At 41.9% G+C, this 27,136-nt stretch overlaps 1 protein-coding gene across 4 annotated transcripts in view; it reads right to left on the reverse strand.

Annotated features, from left to right (window-relative positions):
* The window catches only part of FAM13C (family with sequence similarity 13 member C), a 161,313-nt gene that overhangs the window by 78,500 nt on the left and 55,677 nt on the right, over nucleotides 1–27,136 (reverse strand). For all 4 annotated transcript variants that reach the window (XM_066348702.1, XM_066348703.1, XM_066348701.1 and 1 more), the window contains one exon: nucleotides 17,123–17,241. In XM_066348702.1, coding sequence (XP_066204799.1) covers nucleotides 17,123–17,241 — 119 coding nt within the window. The remainder of the gene's footprint in view (nucleotides 1–17,122; nucleotides 17,242–27,136) is intronic.

Below are 27,136 nucleotides of genomic sequence, written 5' to 3' on the forward strand. Positions count from 1 at the left end.
TTCAGAAAAATACAAAAAAAAAAAAAAAAAAGTTGTAAGAAAAAAAGGAACCCTCATACACTGTTGGTGGGATTGTAAAGTAGTACAACCACTATGGAGGAAAGTATGGTGGTTCCTCAAAAAACTGCAAATAGAACTACCTTATGACCCAGCAATCCCTCTACTGGGTATATACCCCAAAACCTCAGAATCATTGATATGTAAAGACACATGTAGCCCCATGTTCATAGCAGCACTGTTCACAGTGGCCAAGACATGGAAACAACCAAAAAGCCCTTCAATAGAAAATTGGATAAAGAAGATGTGGCACATATACACTATGGAATACTACTCAGCCATAAGAAATGATGACATTAGATCATTTACAGCAAAATGGTGGGATCTTGATAACATTATACGGAGTGAAATAAGTAAATCAGAAAAAAACAAGAACTACATGATTCCATACATTGGTGGAACATAAAAACGAGACTAAGAGACATGGACAAGAGTGTGGTGGTTACCAGGGGTGGGGGGAGGGAGGACGCAGGAGGGAGGGAGGGAGAGAGGGAGAGAGTTAGGGGGAGGGGGAGGGGCACAGAGAAAACTAGATAGAGGGTGATGGAAGACAATCTGACTCTGGGTGAGGGGTATGCAACATAATTTAATGACAAGATAACCTAGACATGTTTTCTTTGAATATATGTACCCTGAATTATTAATGTCATCCCATTAACATTAATAAAAATTTATAAAAAAAAAAACAAAAAAACAAAAAAAAAAGAAAGTCACTTCTCTGAGGCATGATTGGATTGTACCACCCTACATCAAAAAAGGGTGGGAAAAGCTTAATCCCAAAACCAAACCCCAGGCTACAAGGAGTATGCCTGCCCACAGAGACACACATTAATATCACCTGGGCAACGGCCTCCACATGGGCAGCTCCACTTTAACAGAGTATAATACATTTTATCTGCCCAACATGGGGTCAATGGCTTGTGTGTGGTATCATAGACATGACCTGTGGGTCAAATAAGTTTGCAAATATGATGTATATGTTTGCTCACTTCTAGTTTGCATTGGGTGTGGGGGACTGGCTGTAAGTAGGCACGGTCCTTATAGCCTAAGGCAGTGGTAGTCAACCTGGTCCCTACCGCCCTCTAGTGGGCATTCCAGCTTTTATGGTGGGCGGTAGTAGAGCAACCAAAGTATAAATAAAAAGATAGATTTAACTATAGTAAGTTGTTTTATAAAGATTTATTCACCAAACTTAGCAAAAATCTGACATAAAGTACTTGGTAATTATTATTATATGCTTTAACTTGCTATAACTCTGCTTTATAAATTTTATAAAGTAAAGTTACTTCCCTACTTTATAAATCACCATTACTGTGGAACCAGTGGGCAGTTAGAAAATTTTAATACTAACAGAGATACAAAAGTGGACAGTAGGTATAAAAAGGTTGACTACCCCAGGCCTAAAGCCTAGTTTTAAGATTAAGCTTTTCCCACCCTTTTAATACTAAGATCTTCTCAACACTAAGCTTTTCCCCACATCCTTGACTGTTGTATAACATGGAGTAGTGCACTCTTATGAGGAATCCCATTCATGCCTCAGGTAAGTGGCTTTGTATCAGAAACTTCCTTATTTGTATACTGGCTTAAAGGCTTTAATTTCTACACTATAAAATAAGAAAGATCAGGGACTCTCTCTCAGTTCCTAAAATTTGCATTACAGAGGAGAAGCAGCCAAGATGGCAGAGTGCTGAAGAAAAAGCCAGTTTGTGCAGAGTATGTGCTGAGAGAAGGAGATGGGGAGCAGAAGTGAATAAGGCTGGTGAGGTAGAAACCTTTGATTTTAGGAATACTCGGATGAGTCAGTGGCTTTGGGAACCCTAAATGGAAAGGGAAGTGTTTTCCTACTGTGTATATTTCTCGCCCACCGGGTGCCAGCTAGGATTAAAGGTAATGGCCCACCAGTTCTTGGCTCCATTGTTTCATTACCATCTGTCCAAATCAAAATGCAAACCTGCATGATCCAGGCGGCTGTGATGGTGGCTGTGGGTACTGGCCATACATGACCCCATGGTTGCTGGCTTGAGCAAGGGGTCACTCACTGTGCTGTAGCCCTCTGGTCAAGGCACATATGAGAACACAATCAATGAAAAACTAAGGAGATGCAATGAAAAATTGATGTTTCTCATCTCTTTCCCTTCCTGCCTGTCTCTCCCTATCTGTCCCTCACTCTGTCTCTCTTTCTGTCTCTGTCACATACATATATACATACATACATACATACATAAATTGGCAATAAATACATATATATTAATAATCACCTCATATGTAAATGGATTAAATGCTTCAATTAAAAAACATAGGGTAGCTGAATGGATGTAAAGCCAGTAGCCACAGCCACCATCACAGCCACCTGGCCCATGCAGGTTTGTATTAGATTCGGACAGACGGTAATGAAACAATGGAGCCAAGAACTGGTGGGCCATTAGCTTTAATCCTAGCTTGCACCTGGTGCGTAAGTAAAAACACACACTGGGCTCCAAAACCCACTCATTTAGTGCTCACAGAGCTACTGACTTATCCAAGTTTCCTAGAATCAAAGGTTTGTAGCTCACCAGACTTATTCACCTCTGTTCCCCATCTCCTTCTCTCTGCACAAACTCTACACAAACTGGCTTCTCCTTCAGCATTCTGCCATCTTGGCTGCTTCTCCCGGCCTCCTCCACATGGCCTTTATCTGCTCTGCTCTCTGCTCTCTCCTCTAATGCTAATCTCAGGAACCTAGAGAGAGCAAGCTCCTGGTCTGCCCCACTTTATAGTGTAGAAATCTAAACCTTTAATCCAATATACAAACAAGTAAGGCTCTGATACAAAGTCACTTACCTGAGGCATAATGGGATTCCTCATGAGAATACACCACCCCACATCATGCAATCAGTCAAGAATGTGGGGGAAAGCTTAGTCTTAAAACTAAGCCTTAGGCTATAAGACCCTGCCTGCTTACAGCCTGTCCCCCACACCCAATGCAAACTATAAGCCAGCAAACATATATATGAATTTACAAACTTATTTGATCAACAATGGATAAGGAAACAAGACCCATATATATGCTGTCTACAAGAGACCCACCTCAAAATAAAAGATGCACATACTGAAAATAAAGGGATAAAAAAAAAGATAGCTTGTGCAAATGGAAACAAACAAAAGAGCTGGGGTAGTAATACTTACACAAAATACTTTCAAACAAAAAGTATAATGAGACAAAAAAAAGACATTACAGAATGATAAAAGAATCAATCCAACAAGAATATATAAACCTATAAACATTTATGCACCCAACATAGGAGCACCTATATATATATAAAGCAAATCTTGATGGATGTAAAAGGCAAAATCAACAGTAATACGGTCACAGTAGAGGATTTTAACATCTCATTGATCTCATTGATATTGATGGATCTGTACTTCAGGCAGAAAATCAATAAGAAATCAAGTGGCCTTAAATGACACACTTGATCAAATAGATTTAATTAATATTTTTAGAGTATTTCACTCCAAAGTATCAGAATATACATTCTATTCAAATGCACACAGAACATTTTGCATCATCACATATTCGGGCACAAAAGAAGTCTTAATAATTTAAGAAGACTGAAATTATATCAAACATCTTTTCTGACCACAATGGCATGAAACTAGAAATCAATTACAAGAAAAAAAATTTAAAAACACACAAAGATTTGAAGGTTAAATCACATGTTACTAAACAATAAATCGATTAACAATGAGTTCAAGGAAGAAATCAAAAGATACTTTGAGACAAATAAAAATGTAAACACAATAATCCAAAATCTACTGGACACAGTGAAAGCAGTCCTAAGAGGAAATTTCATAGCATTACAGGCCTAACTCAAGAAACAAAAAATTAATTTCAAATGAACAATCTAACCCCACACCTAAGGAAACTGGAAAAATAAATATAAATATAAAGTTCAAGTGAGTAGAGAAAAGAAAACAATAAAGATCAGAGCTAAAATAAATGAGTCTAAAAAAATACAAAAGATTAATAAAACCAAGAGCTTGTTCTTTAAATGATAATAAGATGGATAAACCTTTAACCAGACTCATCAAAAGGAAGAGAACCTAAATAAATAAAATCAGAAATGAAATGGAGAAGAAACAACTAACAGCACAGAAATATAAAGGTTTGTAAGAAAATACTATGAACAACTATTTATCAACTTAGTGGACCATAGGGAATACAGATAAATTCCTAGAAACATTCAATCTTCCAAAACTGAATAAAAATAAACAGAAAATATGAACTGACTAACAAGTTAGTTACAACTGACAAAATTAAAGCAATAATTAAAAAAACCCAACAAACTAAAGTCTTGGACCGAATAGCTTCAAAAATGAATTTTACCAAATGTTCAAAAAAGAACTAACACTTATTTTTCTCAAACTATTTCAAAAAAGTTAAGAGGAGGGAAGTCTTCCAAGCTTATTTTATGAGGTCAGCATTATCCTCATTTTAAAATAAGATAAAGACACTAAAAAGAAAGAAAATTATAGGACAATAACCCTGATAAACATAGATACTAAAATCCTCAATAGAATACATTAGCAAACTGAATTCAGCAATACATTAAAAAGATCATACATAGTGATCAAATGGAATTTATTGCTGGGATCCAAAGTTATTACAATATTCACAAAACAATTGATGTGGTACACCATATAAATATAATAAAAATCATACGTTCATATCAATAGGTACAGAAAAAACATTTGACAAAATCTAGCACCTATTTATGACAAAAACTCTCAGCAAAATAGGAATAGAGGGAACAAACCTCAACATAATAAAGGCCATGTAAGAAAAATGAACAGCTAACAACATACTCAACAGTAAAATACTAAAAATATTTCCCTTAAGATCAGAAAGAAGACAGGAATATCTATTATCACCACTTCTATTCAGCATACAAAGTCCTAGCCACAGCAATCAGACAAGAAGAAATAAATGGCATCAAATTGGAAAGGAAGAAATAAAACTGTCATTATTTGCAGATGACATGATACTGTGTATAGAGCTATGGTTTTCAGCCTTTTTACATTTGAGGACCAGTGAAAATAGAATTATTTCAGGGATCACAAAAGCAAAATCACCCTGCCCATAAGTGAATTTGATGAAGATCATTGGGTCTATAATCTTCATACAATATTAGGGTGGTTATCTGTCATGAACAGCATGAAATTTCTGGTGTACCAGTCACAGTTGAAAAACACTAATATAAAGAGCCCTAGCCCTGGCCACTTGGCTCAGTGATGGAGCATCAATCCAATGTGTGGATTTCCTGGGTTCAATTCCCAGTAAGGGCACATAGGAGAAGCGACCATCTGCTTCTCCATCCCTTTCCTTCCCATTTCTCTCTCTCTCTCTGTTTCTCTTCTCCTCCCACATCCCTGGCTCAATTGGAGTGAGTTGGCCCCAGGTGCTGAGGATGGCTGCATTGCCTCAGCCTCAGGCACCAAAAAGAGCTTGGTTGCTGAGCAAAGGAGCAATGCTCCAGATAGGCAGAGCATTGCCCCTAGTGGACTTGCTAGGTGGATTCGGTATAGGCACTTGCAGGAATCTGTCTCACTATCTCCCCTTCTCTCGCTTAAAAAAAAAAAAAGATTCTATCAAAAAAGAAATACTAAAACTAATAAATCAATTCAACAAAATTAGTAGGATATACAATAAATATTCAGAAATGGGTTACTTTTTTTTTTTTTTACAGAGAGAGAGAGTCAGAGAGAGGGATAGACAGGGACAGACAAACAGGAACTGAGAGATGAGAAGCATCAATCATTAGTTTTTTGTTGCACATTGTAACACCTTAGTTGTTCATTGATTGCTTTCTCATATGTGCCTTGACTGTGGGCTTTCAGCAGACCGAGTAACCCCTTGCTCAAGCCAGCGACCTTGGGTCCAAGCTGGTGAGCTTCTGCTCAAACCAGATGAGCCCATGCTCAAGCTGGTGACCTCGGGGTCTCGAACCTGGGTCCTCAGCATCCCAGTCCGACGCTCTATCCACTGCACCACCACCTGGTCAGGCATGGGTTACATTTTCTTATACCACTAATGATCTGTTAGAAAGAGAAACTAAAAAATCCCATTTACATTTGCCTTAAAAAAATGTACCTAGGAATAAATTTAACCAAGGAGATATAAGACCTCTATTCATAAAAGTATAAGACACTGAAGAAAGAAACTGAGGAAGATACAAATAAATGGAAGCATATATCATACTACTCATGGATAGAAAAGTTATTAACATTGTTCAAATGTCCATATTACACAAATCAATCTATAGACTCAATGCCATTCCTCTCAAAACAATGGCATTTTTAACAGAACCAGGATATTCCAAAAATTTATATGGAACCACAGAAGACCCCAAATAGCCACAGCAATCTTGAATAAGAACAAAGTTGGAGGAATCATGCTACTGACATCAATTTATACTATAAAACTATAATATTCAAAACAGTATGGTACTGGCATAAAAATAGACATACAGACTAATGGAAAAGAACAGAAAGCCCAAAAATAAATCCTCACCTATCTGGGCAATTAATATTTGACAAAGGAGGCAAGAATATACAATGGTATAAAGACATTTTATTCAACCAATGTTGTTGAGGAAATTGGACAGATATAGGCAAAATAATAAAACTAGACCACCTTCTGATACCATATACAAGAGTAAATTCAAAATGAATTAAAGACTTAAATGTAAGACTCAAAACCTTAAAACTTCTAGAAGAAAACATAGGCAGTAAAAACTGACATTTCTCTTAGCAATATTTTTTCTGATATATGCCTGCAAGCAAGAACATTTTTTCAAAAATTAAAAATGGAACTACATCAAACTAAAGAGTGTTTGCACAGCAAAGGAAACATATCAAGAAAACAAAAATATTCTACTGAAAATGAGAAGATATTGCCAATGATACAACTGATAAGGTATAAATGTCTCAAATTTATAAAGAACTCATGCTACTCTACACCAAAGAAACCCCTAAACAATCCAATTAAAAAACAGGCAAAAGACCTACTAAATAGACACTTCTTCAAAGAGGATTTACAGATAGCCAAGAGACATATAAAAAGATGCTCAGTGTCGGCCTGGTGTGCGGAAGTCCCGGGTTCGATTCCCGGCCAGGGCACACAGGAGAAGCACCCATCTGCTTCTCCACCCCTCCCCCTCTCCCTCCTCTCCGTTTCTCTCTTCCCCTCCCGCAGCCAAGGCTCCACTGAAGCAAAGATGGCCCGGGGGCTGGGGATGGCTCCTCGGCCTCTGCCCCAGGCGCTGGAGTGGCTCTGGTTGCAACAGAGCGACGCCCCAGAGGGGCAGAGCATCGCCCCCTGGTGGGCATGCCGGCTGGATCCCGGTCGGACGCATGCGGGAGTCTGTCTGACTGTCTCTCCCTGTTTCCGGCTTCAGAAAAATACAGAAAGAAAAAAAAAAAGATGCTCAGTGTCACTAATCATCAGAGAAATGCAAATTAAAACCACAATGAGATATTGCCTCACACCTGTCAGAATGGCGCAGATCATTAAATCCACAAATGACAAGTGTGTGGAGAATAGGGAACCCCTGTGTACCACTGGTGGGAATACAGATTGGTGCAGCCGCTATAGAAATCAACATGGAGGGTCCTCAAAAAATTAAAAATTCAACTGCTTTATCACCCAGTAAGTCCACTTCTAGGTATATATCTGAAGAAACCAAAAGCACTAATTTGAAAGAATATATGAACCCCTATGTTCACTGCAGCATTATTTACAATAGCCAAGTTATGCAAGCCACCTCAGTGCTCATCAACAGACAAGTGGAAAAGAGAGTGGTGGTACATATATACAACGGAATGTTACTTGGCCATAAAAAGAATGAAATCTTACTATTTGCGACAGCACGGATGGACCTAGAAGGTATTATGCAAAATGAAATACTAGTAAGAGAAAGATAAATGCCATATGATTTCACTTATATGTGAAATCGAAAGAACAAAATAGATGAACAAGCAAAATAGAAACAGACTCAGATACAGAGAACAGACTGATGGCTGCCAGAGGGGAGGGACTCGGGGAACTGGGTACCGAAGGCGAAGGGATTAGAACTGGTAGTTATAAAACAGTCACAGGGATGTAAAGTACAGCACTGAGAACATAGTCAATGATACTGTAGTAACTATGTATGGTAACAAGTGGGTACTGGAAATACTGAGGGGAACACTTTGTAAAGTATCTGACTGTCTAGCCGCTATGCTGTACACCTAAACTAATACAAACCATTTTAAAAATAAAACATCACTATCATTTCAAATAATATATTTTTAAATAATTTTTACTATAATATCCAGAAATAGAAACCCTAGAAGTAACCAAAGTATCCAATAATTTAGAATTCGTTAAATAAATGATGGTTGTAGCAAAAGAATGGAATATTTCACAGCCATTAATATTTGCAATTATTTCAGAATATGGAAAACCTCTAATTAAATGGAACAAAACAGTTATACAGAAATGTATCTCTAAGATTTCATATATATGAAAAAATTCATATCTATGAATAAATGTTAAAAAATTTAAAAAATGTGTTTTTATCTAGCATTGGTTAAGAATAAAAGAAAAAAGAGAGGAGGTGGGTTGGAGCTGTATGTGTCACTGTATCTGATTGTGTGTGTGTGTGTGTTATATTTAACATCAGTCTTGCAGAAGAGTAACTTGTAGATAAACACTGTGACGCCTCCTTGGGAAGCTGAACAGTAGACTAAATACCAGCCTCATTCCTGTGACCTCAGGAACTATGAATATTTTACCAGTTAGTTAAAGTTCTGAATTAAATTTAAGTTTATACATATTCTGTCTCCTGTAGTCATTACTGAAATTTCTCTTTTAAGATCTAGTTCAAGTTATGCTAAGAAGCTTTCCAAGACGTTGCAATATCAGGAACAAAGGTTTTTTTCAACCTTCTAGAAATGTTATTTCTAACATGTGGCTATCTGTAGGGGTGCTGAACAGGAACATAGAACAGGAACTGATTTCAGTGCCCAGCGGCAAAAGCCACAGTGGTGTCACTGACAAAAGCCCTTAAAGCAGCACAGTAGGGAGAGAATTAGCAATTCTGATTAATTAATAGGTGAGGACATTTGAGCCCTTTTGTCTGCTCTAAAGAAGTTTCTCTTCCTTACTTCTTCATTCTCTTCTCCTCTTCCTGACTCCCTCATTCTTGTTTCTGCTTCTCTTTGTGTGTATCAATAAATACCTGTAAGGACTGGGGGTTAGGGCTGTCTCATGAAACCTGAATGTGAAGTGGTCTCCAGGTCGCTCGATGCATGCCATTGGGTCTCCGAGTAGGCACTGTGTCGGGGACAGCTATCATGACACTAAAGTTTGTAAAGCTTGTTCCTAAAGGAAATTGTATGTTATACCATTTGTCTATGGATGGGTAAAGTATACCTAGGCCCTACACCCTCAAAGGCTTCCCCATCTAGTGAAAGGGAGGACAAGTAAACAGGTGAATATGGTAACTATGTGGTGCATGCAGTGAGAGGGAGGGGATGGTTTAGGGAAGGGTCAGTGTCCAACAATGGGCTTGGAAGGAGAGACCGAGGAGGCTTTACAAAGAATTGTTAGTGTGTTTGTTATAGAAAATCAACTTTGTTCACCTTAGCCATAAATGAGCTTACCTGCCTCATGATAACTAACTCACTTGTCTATTTATTATTCAGCTTATATATAAAAATTGTACAGTCAGAATATGTTCTGGTCTAGGTTAATATTTGGGGACCTGCTTGAAATAAATAAGGTTTCTGACAGATTCAAACCCTAATGCATCGGGAAGCCCTTTTCAGACACAATTTTTTTTCATGCCCACACTAAAACAACAACATAAAAAATGTATACTACACTAGTAACAGTGGTTATATCTCTGTGTTAAAATTATAAGAAATTTTTATGTCCTTGGAGTTTTCTGTATTGTCCAATATAACTATGTTTCACTTATTTTATTATTATTATTTTAATGAAAGAATGTCTGAGTTTTCCTTTATCTGTATGTCCAGTGAAAGTGCTAACAATTTATCAAGGAACCAAGGTGTTGGTCAAATAAGTTTGTAAATAATGATATATATGTTTGCTCGCTTATCATTTGCATTGGATATGGGGGGACAGGCTGTAAGCAGGCAGGATTCTTATAGCCTAAGGCTTAGTTTTAAGACTAAGCCTTTCCCACCCTTTTTGATGTGAGGTAGTACAATCCCATCATGCCTCAGATAAGTGACTTTGTATTAGAGACTTCCCTATTTGTATATTGGATTAAAGGTTTAGATTTCTGCACTATAAAGTGGGGTAGACCAGAAGCTTGCTCTCTCTTGATTCCTGAGATTAGCATTAGAGTAGAGAGCAGAGAAAGGCCACATGGAGGAGACCAGGAGAAGCAGCCAAGATGGTGGAGTGCTGAGTGAGAAGCCAGTTTGTGCAGAGTTTGTGCAAGGAGAAGGAAGGAGATGGGGAACAGAGGTGAATAAGTCTGGTGAACTAGAAATACTTGATTCTAGGAAAGTCAGATAAGTCCGTAGCTTTGTGAGCACCGAATGAGTGGGTTTTGGAGCCCAGTGTGTGTTTTTACTTCCCCGCCGGGTGCAAGCTAGGATTAAAGGTAATGGCCCACCAGTTCTTGGCTCTGTTGTTTCATTACCATCTGTCCGAATCTAATGCGAACCTGTATGGGCCAGGTGGCTGTGATGGTGGTCGTGCCTACTGGTTTTACCAGACTCCAAAAATAAGAAATAAAAAGAGGGTTTCATTCCCAGAATAACCAAGTGTGGGCCCCCATCACAGTTTAAGGATTTGGTGTGGGATTTTTTGTGCTCTCCATCAAAGAGGGAAAATTATTTTTATCTGTGAATGTAAGAGCTTGTATTATTAAGCTAAAATCTTTCCATGTCTAATCCTATAAACATCTAGAGCAGGGGTCCCCAAACTTTTTACACAGGGGGCCAGTTCACTGTCCCTCAGACCGTTGGAGGGCCGGACTATAAAAAAAACTATGAACAAATTCCTATGCACACTGCACATATCTTATTTTAAAGTAAAAAAACAAAATGAGAACAAATACAATATTTAAAATAAAGTACAAGTAAATTTAAATCAACAAACTGACCAGTATTTCAATGGGAACTATGCTCCTCTCACTGACCACCAATGAAAGAGGTGCCCCTTCCAGAAGTGCGGTGGGGGCCGGATAAATGGCCTCAGGGGGCCGCATGTGGCCCGCGGGCCGTAGTTTGGGACCCCTGATCTAGAGTGTTGAGAATTTTCAATATAAGAGCTGGAAAGGGCTTTAGAAATTATCTGACCCAAACTTCTGTTAGAGATGGGGACATAGAGATCTCAGTGAAGTGACCACGGTCATCTGATAGACAAGATAAGATGCTGCATTTCTTAATTTGACTGTTCTTTCCATTCCACCAGATTGTTTCATCCCCCACGAAGGTGAAGCAGGATGGGGGATGGGAGATGGAGGGTGGGGGGTGGAGGACAGCCCTCACCGTGCGGCTTTCTTCCTATGTAGTATACATAAAGTAAGCTATTTTACGACCCACTCCTTCCATTGTTCCATTGCTGTACAGCAGGGAGTCTTAAAACATTGTCAAGACAAGCTACTTTTTTTAACCACTACCATATCCCATGCAGACCCCCTTCTCCCCTCCCCCCCAAAAAAAGGAGTAAAGAAAAGAAACTTTAAGAGCACACTAAAAAGAACATGCTAGCAACAGGCAGAACTCCAGTTCTGGTTCAGTCCAAGAAGACAGATCTTGTTTTCTGTATTATTAAAAATCTCTGGGTACTCACTATCTTCCTCATTCTTTTCTTTTCAGCAGAACTCATTGACTCTGCTTATTTCTATGCTAAACATTTAAATAAGAAACAATTAGTTATTAAAACTCGCACACACGTGTCTATCTTAAAAACAAAAGGTGAAAGGTTTGCCAACAAAACTTCCTCTTTCCATAGAGCAACAAGGCTTTTTCTTCTCACTTAGAATGTCACAAAAATAGTCAAAGTCATCAAAAACTGTGATCCTTACTAATACCCCAATCTTCAATCCCTCTAACTGGGGACTTCTGGGTGAAGAGGCTAATGAATTCCAATTTGTAAATGTAACCACCACCTTAACTAGTAGTAACACAATGCTATAGAATAGCTCTTGTTTATACAGACAAGGTCTTTAACAACATTAAAACTTTAATGCTGTCATCAATTTTAAACACAAGTGAGTTAATCACTCCCCAAAGTAAATTTACTTAGCTGGGTAAAAGCCCCTGACTTCAGTATTTTCTTACATTCACAAACTCCTCTTTGTCATATCTGAGGGTTCACAGTAGTGGCAATGGCTTTAGCTATAAAAATCAATGAAACTGATCCATATTCATTAAGTGGTTGTTCTGAACAGATACAGTGCTTGTCTTGGTTTTATTACAAAGGGAATGAGGGCTTAAGCAAATCACAGCCTCACTGGGTGTCAAGCTAGAAAGTGAGAAGGTTATATTAAATGATTACTAAGGTTTCATTCTTGTTCAAACTAAATGCAATTCTATAATTGTACAGGTTTTGAAAAACTCCAGGTACTCAGGAGCATGCCAGAGTAGTGTAACATGCAACATCTCCACACAGATGCACCGAAAATTCAAGTTAAAATATACACACACCATCTTGGAAAAAGAAGCATAAGACAGTACCAGCCATCACCTTATTAGGGCTTAGCTCCAGGCAGCCAGATTCCCCAGGATGAGCGATTGCTGGGAAGAAAAGGATTGATGCAGGCATTATAAATCAAATACTTGCAGGAGCCTGGCAAAGAACATAAATAAGTGGGGAGATGGGGGTGGGAATTGCAAAAAAAAAAAAAATAGAGCGCCTTTCCTCAGCTCCAGCTAATTGCTGCCTTGTAGGAATGGAGGCTCTGCGTTATCCCGTGTCCAGATTTTTCAAAAGCATACCAAAAATCTGTAAAACCCGATTTTAAAGTAAGAATCAGAATATTTTAAAGTATCCTACAAGCCAAATATTTTCCACCCTACATATACCTACAGGACACCAAATTTGAGACCTCGGAGGTGGGCACTATGCTGCTAAGGAAGGTACTATAGGGATGGGGAGGGCAGAGCAAGTACAGGGACAGAGGAAAGAGGTGGAGGGGCTGCACTGACACGCTAGGTTGGCTCTGTTGGAACGCAGAAGAGGAAGCAGACTTGGAAGAGGAAGAGGTTAGGACAGTCATTCTAAACCTTGTTTGGGATCATGAGTACCATGAGATTCTTATCTATGCCTTAGAGCAGGGGTCCCCAAACTACGGCCCCCTGAGGCCATTTATCCGGCCCCCACCGCACTTCCGGAAGGGGCACCTCTTTCATTGGTGGTCAGTGAGAGGAGCATAGTTCCCATTGAAATACTGGTCAGTTTGTTGATTTAAATTTACTTGTTCTTTATTTTAAATATTGTATTTGTTCTCATTTTGTTTTTTTACTTTAAAATAAGATATGTGCAGTGTGCATAGGGATTTGTTCATAGTTTTTTTATAGTCTGGCCCTCCAACGGTCTGAGGGACAGTGAACTGGCCCCCTGTGTAAAAAGTTTGGGGACCCCTGCCTTAGAGTTCTTCCCTGGAAAAATAAAGATATATGTAGTAGGCAGATTAATGGTTCCCGAAAGATGTCCATGTCCTCATCCCTTGCCCCCTCCCTCATTATCTTATATGACAAAAGGAGTTTTACAGATATGATTAAGTAAGGACCTTTAAAATGAGGAGATTATCATAGGTTTTCTGAGTTAGCCCAATAACTTGAATCCTTAAAATCAGCACATTTTTCCCAGTCATGCTCAGAGGGATACTATGTTGCTAGCTTTGAAAATGGAAAAGCCATAAATCAAGAAATATAGGCAGCCTTTGGAAACTGGAAAAAGCCAAGAAATGGACTAATTCTCCCCTAGAGCCTCCAGTAAGAATGCAAGCCTGCTGCCCCCAATGTTGGTGTCTAGCCTATAGAACTACAAGATTATAGATTTGTGTTGTTTTAAGCCACTGGTTTGTACTCATTTTGTTGCAGTAGCTTCTAAAAACCAATATAGCGTACACACACTCAAACTCTCGGAGGCTCGTGCACAAATAGAGATAAAGGTTCCTTGTGCTAAAAAAAGAGCTAATGATACAAATGTTCTGAGAGCCGAAGGTATGAAGCTATTTCTCCTTGCCATGCATGGGAAGATCAATGCTCACACCATAACATAATTAGCTCCAAAATCTCACTTTACAAAGGCAAATCCATTCTCTGAAGACTATTCCTTTGAGTCTCACTTAAATAACATGTAAGAAATTTATCACTCGCTTGACTGCTCCTTGCTAGAGAAAGATGTCTCTTCCCTTTTCAAATTGCTTATTGCTAATAACATTCGCTCCCCTTTCCCAAGAAGGCGGCATTTTACACCTGCTGAGATTTAGCCTGCCTTCTTTCCTCACTCTGAGCCTGTTACAGTGTCCTGTTACAGTATCATGTCTCTATCAAGATCTTATTGGGTATGACATGCCTGAACCTGGCCATAGGCTGACGTAAAATGGAAGATGAAGGTTATCAGGAATGTGAGCTACCTGACTCAGAGTTGTTTTTAGCCTCAGATCTCATTTCACCAGTTCATCAAGTTTCACAATCCCTGTAATACTTTGAAGATGTGTTTTTTTTTAAGTACTATTAGCATGTCCCTGGATGATGATGCCACCATGGTTGTGACAAATAAAAGTTTAAAGGTACCCAGACCAGTCTAAATACTAAATCTACTAATGCCTTGGCCCTGGATGTGTAGCTATGATGATCAGAGAGCATCGTCCAATATGCCAAAGTTACAGGTTCAATCCCTGGTCAGGGCACATACAAGAAGCAACCAATGAATGCATAAATAAGTGGAACAACAAATCAATGTTTCTCTCTCTCTCTTCCTCTCTCTAAAATCAATTTGTAAAATATCTACTAGAACAAGAAACAACTGAATTAACATGGCTCCTGAACTGCCACCTGACACCAGATCCCGCGGACTGCCAAACCAGGTGCACAGAATTTCTGGAATGCTGCTAGACCTGTGAAAGTACAGCATGGAGGTTAAAGGGGAAAAATAGACAAGAACACGTCCTGTGGAGGCATTTGGGTTCCTGCGGAGGAGTGCTGAGGTACAGAGGAGGAGAGACCAGGTCTGGTTTTACAAGAAGTGGCCAATCTGTTGAGAAGACAAGCCAGACTTAAAGGGGAAGGCTGCCCAATAACCCTGTAACCGGCCCCTTTCCCTGGCATGAAGAAGAGGGCTAGTATCCTCCTAAGTTTTACACAAACTGTTGTGTGTATGCACAGCTCTTTTTTCTGAAAGAAGGGTGCCACATATTTTACAGAATCTGAATAAAACTGTAATTCCTACCCGTAACAATAAGAGTGAGGAAACCCTACGTGTTTCCCTACTGGGGAGCAGGGGATGGGGTCTAATTCAATACTATTAGTCTTACTAGTTATATGTGAAGGACACCCACTACATATTCCTATGAAATGTCCAACTTGCCCTCTGATAACAGTAATATCACTATTTACCTTCCCCACTGTAAAGGGGATATAAAACAGTTTTAAGGTTAGCAAAAAGGAAGCATCTTGGATAAGATTAATTACTAATACCATTTTCCATCATCAGCCGCTATGGAATATTCACCCCAAAGGGCCACCATGCATTTCACACATGAGTAAGAATGATTTAGTTTTGTTTGTTTTGTTTGCCTCTTTTTTACTCTTTTTTTTTAAAAAATATGCATGGGGATATAGTTGGCTTTATTCGTGCTGAAAGAGGCAGTCACCAGTCTGGTGGGAGGTGTCAGGGTCCCTGCTTAAATTGGTTCTAGTCAGCTTAAAACAGCTTTATTGCAATAAAGTTTCCAATAAGAAGGAGAGTGTCTGATCAGCAGAGAAATGACAAGGTTGAGTCTTACCTGACCTGAGGTCAAGCAATAAACAGACAAGAGACGGCAACTTGTGAAGAGAATGATAACAGGTGCCAATGAATCCAATAGGATAGGGGATCACCTTAATCGTCGGGTCTCCTCTAACCCTTTGGGGTTCAATGATTCTAAATTTAGTATGTTGAATATTTTAAAGCATAATTACATAACACAATCTTCTCTGCAGTTGTTGATTCATTTAGATTCTGAAACCTTAGAAAAAAAATGTGTAAAGGTCACGATCAGAAGCACAGAACTCCCTTTCCACTGAGTCAGGGCTATGATTACTGTACACAAGATCCTACAAAGACAGCTGACACAACTAGTGTCTGAATTCTTTCTTCTGTTTATTTCCAGAAGAGACTTTCCAAAGACAGCTGCAATGCCAGGCTCCCATCAGAATGCCATGCCAATCTTCCTGCACACACTTTCTCCCCATGCCCTTGCCTTCGACCCGCGGCAGTCTCCAGCAGATCGAGCAGACCAGAGAGGCCAGCCTGGGGATACTGCAGGGCTTAAGGACACCACTTGGATCTGTACAGAAGTCACAACTGCTATGCCACTACCAGACGCTTGTAGGTTCGAATTCGGGCTCAGCGTTCTCCCTTGTGCGGCATTAGGCAAATGCCTTCGTTTGCCAGTCTCAGGCTCCTCCGCCACAAACTGTGATGTGAGGAAGCGGTGAAGGCTGTATGCTCTCTTATGTAAAAAGCAATTGGTTTGATGTATATACACTGTCATCACTATCATTATCACAGAGGAAAATCTAACCATCATTTCTCTCCAAGGGCAGGACTATCTCTACTCACTCCTCTTTGAGCCTTAAGGGTGGTGATCTTCAAACTGAAGACAGAGAAAGTAAGTTTATTTACATTTCTCTAAAACTCAAACTTAACGATACTCCTTCTAGGCTCCTTTAGGCAGCTTCTCAGATTATACGAAATGTCAACATCAGTCAGAAAGCCTAGATTTTCGTGTGGGGGCGGCAAGCGTAAGGGAATGAACCCCAGGCTCAGCGCTACTTCAGACACCAAAGGGCCCACCTGGGTTGAAGCCACACTGTTTCTTGGCCCCTGAACGTGTGGTTCTGTGGGCTCTCCTGAGCTGGCGTTCCTGCTCTCCCCTGACACTCCAACTGGCTGGGCACCACACGCTCTGTCTCCTGTAAGAAGAAACAGCAAAAGTAGATGAGCTGTCAGCAGCCAGCAGTTTCATAGCATTCTCTGACTGGCAGGTAGGTCCCGGGCAGCGGAGCTGCAACAAACAACACATTCTACCAAACTGCAGTGAGGTAAGGAGGTCAATGAGTGACCTGAAGTTTAAAAAGCCTTTTTCTACCAGTCAGTTGCTGCAAAATAATAGAATAAAAAATAACTTTAAAAAAACCTAATGGGCCCTGGCCGGTTGGCTCAGTGGTAGAGCGTCAGCCTGGCGTGCGGAAGTCCCGGGTTCGATTCCTGGCCAGGGCACACAGAGAAGCACCCATCTGCTTCTCCACCCCTTCCCCTCTCCTTCCTCTCTCTCTCTTCCCCTCCCACAGCCAAGGCTCCATTGGAGCAAGGATGGCCCGGGCGCTGGGGATGGCTCCCTGGCCTCTGCCCCAGGCGCTAGAGTGGCTCTGGTCGCGACAGAGCAACGCCCCAGATGGGCAGAGCATCACCCCCTGGTGGGCGTGCTGGGTGGATCCTGGTCGGGCGCATGCGGGAGTCTGTCTGACTGCCTCCCCATTTCCAGCTTCAGAAAAATACAATAAAAAAAAAAGACAAACTTAATGTTCAAAAGATAGGATGTAGCTATACCATAAAAATTTTACATTGAAATTATAAAAGCATATTTATGAATAGGTCTGAAAATATAACTTTCAGAATAATATTGGTAATATAGAATCTTTTCTAAAAAAACAAACATGCATGAATGTACACACACACATATACACAAACAGAGCTTGGATAATGTGAATCAAAGTCAACAATGACTAACTCTGAGATGGCACTTTTTTTTTAGTAGCAGGGGTGGAAATTCATCTATATTTCTACAATAAACATGCATTATTCCTGTAAATAAGGTAGAAAATATTTTTAATTTTTATTTTAAAATTTTGATTGAGTTTAGCAGAAGAGGAAGGGAGAGAGAGAGAGAGAGACGAGAACATCAGGCTGCTCCCGCAAGTGCCCTGGCTACGAATCAATCTGGCCACTCCACACATCAGGATTATGCTCCAACCAACCGATCCATCCGGCCAGGGTTTAATTTTTAATTAAATTTATTGGGGTGACACTAGTTAACATAATGACATAGGATTCAGGTGCCCGATTCCACAACACATCTCTACACACCATATTGTGTGTACCACCTCCAAGTCCAGTTTCTGTCATCCCCATTTAAACCCTAGACCCGCTCCACTTCCTGCCAACATAGAAATTTAGAACTCATTTTTATAAACTCCAGATTCCGAACACACTTGATCTCTTGGTTGATTTCTCTTTTCTCTCTCACCCCTATCCCCTTCCTCCCCTCCTCTGTATCTCTCTCTCTCTCTCTCTCTCTCTCTTACACACACACACACACACACACACACACACACACACACACACACACAATTGCCATTAGCTACACTGCATCCAAAGACATAGCAACATTGGTCATCCTATGATGCATTCTACCCATTAATTTAGAAAAACTCCACAATGCTAAACTCTCTCGAGAATATCATAAACACACTCAAGCTAAAATGAATCTAGATTCAACACAAGGAGACACACACACCAAAAATGAAATATTTATATACGTTCAGCAGTTGAACCACTATAGTCTTTGAGCCATATCAAACCCCTGAGAAATTTCCCTTAGGATAAAATATTCTCCTCTTCACCTGATTTACCTAATAAATGCAATACTAAAACCAAAATCAGTAAGAAATTCAGTAAATCTAGATGGCTATTGTCATGTGAACCAAATATTCAAGTGACACAGTGACTTTGGGCCTGACTGTGAAATAGATCATGGTAGCATACAGACCAAGCTCTATTAGGGGTGTGGGTAAAGTCAGTACTTACTAGTACCAATATGTCAGGCATCTCAGAAGTCATTTTCGAAAATACTAGAATATTTTTGTGGACTTATTTGCCAAATAGTCTAAAACAAAATCATATGAATGCCTTCCAGTAAGAGGGGCAAATTAGGGGCAGGAGGCAGTAGAGCTTAGAAAAAGCAATGGGTTAGACCTTCTGTAATGCCGGTGGGTATGGCCAGGCAAATTCACGATGAATTCAGGCAGATGATAGAGGAACTGCACAGTCGGAAAATGTCAGGCAATTCCCGTTTATTAGATGCTCGCAGAGACAGGTAAGCAAATAAGCAAAGAAAAACCACTTTTCACAGTGGAGGGGAAGGAATCAGGAAACCGCCCCTCACAGTGGCAGCTGAGGGAATCAGAGAACCACACCTTGCAGTGGTGGGAGAGCGATCTGGGAGAATTGACACAGAGGGAAAGCCCCATAGTTTTTCAGAGACACACATGTGACTTTCTGCCATATGCTCACACACTAATTGTGCAAAGTGCTTGCTTGAAGCTGGGAAACCAGCAAGCAAGCCTAACACAGCTGTTTTCCCCACACCTTCCAAGATCATATTTTTGTTTTTTTGTATTTTTCTGAAGTTGGAAATGGGGAGGCAGTCAGAAAGACTCCGCATGCACCCGACTGCAATCCACCCGGCATGCCCACCAAGGGGCGATGCTCTGCCCATCTGGGGCATTGCTCTGTTGCAACCAGAGCCATTCTAGCGCCTGAGGCAGAGGCCACAGAGCCATCCTCAGTGCCCGGGCCAACTTTGCTCCAATGGAGCCTTGGCTGCGGGAGGAGAAGAGAGAGACAGAGAGGAAGGAGAGGGGGAGGGGTGGAGAAGCAGATGGGTGCTTCTCCTGTGTACCCTGGCTGGGAATTGAACCTGGGACTCCTGCACGCCAGGCTGACGCTCTACCACTGAGCCAACCAGCCGGGGCCCAAGATTGTTTTTTTCATTACATTTTTCTAAAGCCCTATCTTCAGGTAAGAAGATAGTTCAAATGAAAGATTTCCATTAGTAAACACTAGTTCCTTAGACTTAGATCCTGTGAAAAATTCTACAGCTATCCAAATACTGGCCAAATTGCCCCAGTTTTCAAGTGAAAAAAGCTCTGCTTGCTGCTTGTTAAGTAGACTTCAGTTTTCTTCTCTGTAAAATGGGGATGATACTCTAAGCTCACAGAGTTGTTGAATAAGACATTATTAGAACCTCTTGTAGTGCATGCCAACTAGGGTTATACAGTGGATGGTAGCTATTGATGATATTACTCCTTTTATAAAAATCCCCTTGAAGCTCAATATCCGTAACTAGTGTTAAGGATGAGTTCAGCAACAGCGAACCTATTTTTGTGGTGGAATGCTTATTTCAGGTTTCTATACAAATAATATTATTTTCAACACTATATTTAGAAGCCTCAATACATGACCCTTTTAGTCTCTAAAATGTTTTAATAAGAAATTACCATTTTAGCCCTGGCCGGTTGGCTCAGTGGTGGAGCATCAGCCTGGCATGCGGGTGACCCGGGTTCGATTCCCGGCCAGGGTGCATAGGAGAAGTGCCCATTTGCTTCTCCACCCCCACCCCTTCCTTCCTCTCTGTCTCTCTCTTCCCCTCCCGCAGCCGAGGCTCCATTGGAGCAAAAGATGGCCCGGGCGCTGGGGATGGTTCCTTGGCCTCTGCCCCAGGCGCTAGAGTGGCTCTGGTCGCGGCAGAGCGACGCCCTGGAGGGGCAGAGCATCACTCCCTGGTTGGCATGCCGGGTGGATCCCGGTCGGGCGCATGCAGGAGTCTGTCTGACTGTCTCTCCCCGTTTCCAGCTTCAGAAAAATACAAAAAATAAAAATAAATAAATAAATAAAATAAGAAATTACCATTTTATTAAAACTTTAGCCTTTTAAGAAAAAGGTGATTTTTTTTCTTTTAATTTTCAAAGATAGTATTTTACCTAACCTTTCACCTCTCAAGGGTTTGAGAAAGCTTAGAGGCCATAAACTCCTAGACTCCCCTGAATTTTACCATTTATTTTACAGAAGGGGGGTCCGGAGAAAGTGCTGCCTTAATCTGTTCAAGCCAGAAATCTCACAGCATCGCATAAACACAACATTTCTCTGGCATGGGCGAACAGCGGTATTTGGGAACAGCTGACATCAAGTCCCTGATTCAGAAGGAAGGAAAAAATGACACTGTCGATTATGCTTCTTCTGCCAACCTAGAATTTAAAATTTAGAGAAGGTATGGAGAGTGGGGGACGAAGTAGTAAGAGGTTTGGTATAAGTCATCGGAATACTAACTAATAGAGTAGTCCCTGATGTAAAATATAGGCTTACTTGTAATACTGTCCTTTCCAATGACAAAAAATATTAGATCATCTTCCAAGGTGCTTATCGCCAAAACCCCTTGAGCTCATGTGGGGAAAACAGCTGTGGTTAGGCTTGCTCACTGGTTTCCCAGCTGCAAACACTCTGCACAATTAGTGTATGAGCATGTTGCAGAAACCACATGTGTGTCTCTATGAAAAGCTGTGGGTGCTTTCCCTTGGTGGTGATTCTCCCAGACTGCTCTCCTGCCACTGCAAGGTGAGGTTCCCTGATTCCCTCAGCCACCACTGTTACAGGGAGTTTCCTGATCTCTTGTCCTCCTGTAGGGAAAACAGCTGTGTTAGGCTTGCTCACTGGCCCTTTAAGGATACAGGTGCTTTGCCACAGCATAGATTGCAGACTGCTGGCCTGCCCCTGTGAGCGATCGTTTTGTTGTTCATTCACCTGCTGCAATGAGAAGCAGTTTTCCTCTGTCTGTTTGCTCATCACCGTTGCAAGACTCTAATAAACAGGAAAGGCCCAACACTTTCTGGCTCTACAGTTCCTCTACTATATGCCGGAATCCAGTGTGGACCTGCTTGGCCTCTGCCACTGGCATTATATCAGGTATAGTGGGCAGGATTTGGATCAGATCAGTATGGGGCCACCAACGGCACTGAAGGGTGGGACAGAGGAGTGACCATTGTTCTCCAGCATATGGTTTCCTGTGGCTATCCTTTTGGGAGCCGTGGTCGAGTGTTTTTTACAGCCCTGCAAGAAGAAACCAAAAGTTCTGTGCTGCATGAAGTCAAAAGCTCCAGGATGAACTGCAGACTGAGCCCCAACAATGGCATGAGCTGGAATGGTCACTGGAGAAAGAGCTGCAGATTCGAGAACTGTAGTTTAGGCTACAGGCTGAAAACCAATAATGGCTGGAACTGGAATGAGTGCTAGAGAAGGAGGCTGACCACTTTTGAGAGCTGCAGTGTGAAATGCAGGCTAAACACCAAAAGCACCTGGAATTGGAATGATCACTCAAGAAGGAAATACGGGTCCAAGAGCTAAAGTTTGCCCTCAAAGCAGATCGCTGGTAGTGACAGTTGTTCAAAAAATAACTGTGGGTTCAAGAGCTCGATCTCATTTTCAGGTCGGGAGCCAGCAGCTGCAAGAGCCAAAGGGGTTGCTGAAGGAGCTGCATTCATGCCCCTGGAGTGGCTCTGAGTTGGCAGTAACAGGTGTTTCCAATTCCTCCTCTTCTGAGGAGGCGGCTCTGGCTGAAATTGCCATCTGCAGGCTCAGAGCCCAGCTGGTGGTCACCCAGAAGGGAAAAACCCAGCAGCCAAGAGTACCTCAGGGGCAGGCACAACCCCTCCACAAGTAGTTGAGCACTCTGTGGTCCATCCCTATACCCAGAGTTGATGGATTTAGGGGCGAAATTTAGGCAGAAATGCACCAAGTCCGTGGCAGCTTGGTTGCTGCAGTTGTGAAACATAAGGGTGAAAGGCATCATGCTCTCTGGAACAGAGGTAGAGAAATTGGCCACCATTACCCCGCACTCCTCCTTGAGTCAGCATCTTCAGAACTTTCATGACAACCCAGGAAACCATACCCTATTGGCGTGGGTGATGGCTGCCATTTGTACAGTCTGCAGAATGCTGGGGACTTGCTGGGGCCAGTGAGTCGGTGGCAGTTGTATACTGAGCTGCAGCAGGTCTTCCAGGAATTAGGTATGAAGAATGCTGCTCTCCACCTGAGGTCCCATGGGCCCGACAAGGAAATATTTACCACAGGGATGAGGGACCTTATTCTCTGAAGCACCCCGTGAGCCGTTTTTGTGTCACTAGTGGCTATCTTGAGTCTCCATGTGGGGCAGCCCATCAACGCAGTTACGCGGACAGTGACAGATTTGGGGGAGATGGAGACAGCATGGAACCATAGGCTGTGCAGGCTAAGGCCCATGCTTCCCCCCCTCCCCGACTAACAAGAAAAACAGGTCTTTAAAGGTTACGCAAACACAGATGTGCACAGATTAGGGCCAGGGCAGATAAAGAGAAACGGGATGGGAAATCTAATAGGGTCCTGTTAGAGCTTTGGTGGCAGCTTGAGCCAGAACATAGGTTCCAGCCACTAAAAAAAGCAGGGGAGGCCTTGGCTGGTTGGCTCACTGGTAAAGCATCAGCCCGGCGTGTGGATGTCCAGGGTCAGGACACACAGGAGAAGCGCCCATCTGCTTCTCCCATCCTTCCCTCTCTCCTTTCTCTCTATTTCTCTCCTCCCCTTCCGCAGCCAAGGCTCCATTCGAGCAAAGTTGGCCCAGGTGCTGAGAATGGCTCTATGGCCTTCACCTCAGGTGCTACAATGGCTCCAATTGCAACCTAGCAATGCCACAGAAGGGCAGAGCATCGTCCCCTAGTGGGCATGCCAGGTGGATCCTGGTAGAGTACATGCGGGAGTCTGTCTCTCTGACTCTCCGCTTCTCACTTCAGAAAAAAAAGAAAAGAAAGAAAAAGCAAGGGAAGCAGGCAGCTCTAGCAGCTGCCAAGAAAATAGCTGACATTCAGGTTGCACAGTTGAAGGGTTATATCAGGGGTCCCCAAACTATGGCCCGCAGGCCGCATGCGGCCCCCCGAGGCCATTTATCCAGCCCCCGCTGCACTTCTGGAAGGGGCACCTCTTTCATTGGTGGTCAGTGAGAGGAGCATAGTTCCCATTGAAATACTGGTCAGTTGGTTGATTTAAATTTACTTGTTCTTTATTTTAAATATTGTATTTGTTCCCGTTTTGTTTTTTTTACTTTAAAATAAGATATGTACATAGGGATTTATTCATAGTCTTTTTTATAGTCCGGCCCTCCAACGGTCTGAGGGACAGTGAACTGGCTCCCTGTGTAAAAAGTTTGGGGACCCCTGGGTTATATGATGGAGACAGCTGTGGGAGAGGAAGATTCCCCAAGACCCATTGTTCCAGTTTGAGGGAAGGCCAAGGGACCTGTATCACTGGGACGGGAGGGTGAAATTGGCAATCTACTGGTCCCTTTCTAATGTGCAGCAGGTGTTGGCCTTAAAAGATAATAGGTGCCTGACCTGTGGTGGCACAGTGGATAAAGCATTGACCTGGAAATGCTGAGGTCGCTGGTTCGAAACCCTGGGCTTGCCTGACCAAGGCACATATGGGAGTTGATGCTTCCAGCTCCTCCCCACCTTCTCTCTCTCTCTCTCTCTCTCTCTCTCTCTCTCTCCCTCTCTGTCTCTCTCTCTCTCTCCCTTTCTCTCTCCTCTCTAAAATGAATAAATAAAATTAAAAAAAAAAAAAAAAAGATAATAGGTACTTTTTTGCAGCAGCAGCAGCAGCTAAGAGGCACAAGCCTCTAAGGTGTTTGACCCCTCCAGGCCCCGTAAGCTTGCTGAGTTGTTTGGACGGAGCTTGTGGCAACAGACAGAGCACTATGCAAAGGTGCTGAGGTCTGTTAATAAAGAGCTGTATGGCTAGTTGCCTGTAATGGACCTTTACCTTGGTGATTTGCACAGACCTCTGTCTATCATGGACTAATCACTGAGCAGTAAAATGGACTCTTAAAGCAGGGACGGTGACAAGAGGGGGCACCGGCTCCCCTGCTGGATGGAAATGCCGCTTGTGTACGGTAATGAGAGACCCGAATGGGCAGGCCCAGCACCTGTGGAGGCCCTCGTGCACTGCGCACCAAGAACACTTTACAGCAGGGGTCCCCAAACTACAGCCTGTGGGACGCATGCGGCCCCCTGAGGCCATTTATCTGGCACCTGCCACACTTCCGGAAGGGACACCTCTTTCATTGGTGGTCAGTGAGAGGAGCATAGTTCCCATTGAAACACTGGTCAGTTTGTTGATTTAAATTTACTTATTCTTTATTTTAAATATTGTATTTGTTCCCGTTTTGTTTTTTTTACTTTAAAATAAGATATGTGCAGTGTGCATAGGGATTTGTTCATAGTTTTTTTTATAGTCCGGCCCTCCAACTGTCTGAGGGACAGTGAACTAGCCCCCTGTGTAAAATGTTCGGGGACCCCTGCTTTACAGCTTCAATGGATGTAGCCCTGGACTATATAGCCCCTCCCCACTACCTGCCATGGGATAGGGAGCTAGAGATGGGCCTCTAGTTAACTCCCTGGGCAGAGAACTCAGGGAGATATTGTGAAGGGCACTTTTGTAATTCTTGCCATAGCATGTGCCTTTGTAATTTGGTTGCTGTAGTCTGCACTGTTTTCATTTATGTACCATACCTCACTCCTCACACAGGGACCACTGCAGGAGATACCTGTCACATAGATTGTGAGGCAAGCAACCCCGAAGGGTTGGAATATAAGGAAAACAGTTGCGTTAGGCTTGCTCACTTTCACTTTGCATAATTAGTGCATGAGCACGTGGTAGAGCCATGTATGTATAGCCTATGTAAGGCTATGGCTGCTTGCCCTTAGTGGATTGTGGATTGCCAGCCTGCCACTGTAGGGGCCATTTTGCTGTCCGTGTGTCTGGTGCCATAAGCAGCAGTTTTCCCTATATTTGCTTGTCTGCCGTTGTGAGAATCTATTAAACAGGTATGGCCCACTGCTTTCCAGTTCTGCAGTTTTTCTACCGTCTGCCTGAATCCACTGCAAACCAGCCTGGCCTCGGCCAGCCGCATTACATCTTCACTGTGAAAATCTGTTTTCCTTTGCTTATTCACTCACCCATCTCTGCAAGCCTCCAATATAGGAATGGCCCAATGCTTTCTGGCTCCGCAGTTCCTCTACTGTCTGCCCGAATTAATTGTCTGGCCCCTCACAGTGGCAGCCACAGCCTTACATAGGCTATATATAAGTAGTTCTGCCACGTGCTCACTATGGGTCATGCAAAGTGAAACCTGTCCGGCCTCAAACACCAGAATGCCAGATCAGAACCCAAGGTCAGCCTCCCTCAGAAAATGCCAAATGTGTTCTTCCTTTGAAAGCTCCTATGGGTTTCAATGTTCTTTTGATAGTAAGAAAAAGAATAAAGGTTTTCAGTATAGGTCTTTCCTCTCCAGTATCTCCTCTTGGAATTGTCCTATGTTGACTAAAAGCCCCAGCAAACTCACATGGGAATCAATGAGCCTTTAGAGCAGGGGTAGTCAACCTTTTTATACCTACCGCCCACTTTTGTATCTCTTTTAGTAGTAAAATTTTCTAACCGCCCACCGGTTCCACAGTAATGGTGATTTATAAAGTAAGGAAGTAACTTTACTTTATAAAATATATAAAGCAGAGTTACAGCAAGTTAAAGCATATAATAATTACTTACCAAGTACTTTATGTTGGATTTTCACTAAGTTTGGCAGAATAAATCTTTATAAAACAACTTACTATAGTTAAATCTATCTTTTTATTTATACTTTGGTTGCTCCACTACCATCCACCATGAAAGCTGGAACACCCACTAGTGGGCAGTAGGGACCAGGTTGACGACCACTGCCCTAGATGATTCTAATTTGGGTACTACAGATCTTCCCAGCTGAGGCCCCAGACAGCACAGAGCAGAGAGAAGACTTCTTGTGCCTGAAGTGAGTTCCTGATTCATAGAAACCATGAGAGGTAATCAGTGACTACTGTTATTTCAAGTTTTAGGGTTATTTGTTCCACAGATATAAAGAACTAAAACACGACTATCTCTCTTCTGTTCTATGACACCATCAATTATAAA

Source organism: Saccopteryx leptura, chromosome 9 (assembly GCF_036850995.1).
Source record: "Saccopteryx leptura isolate mSacLep1 chromosome 9, mSacLep1_pri_phased_curated, whole genome shotgun sequence".
NCBI classification, from domain to species: domain Eukaryota; kingdom Metazoa; phylum Chordata; class Mammalia; order Chiroptera; family Emballonuridae; genus Saccopteryx; species Saccopteryx leptura.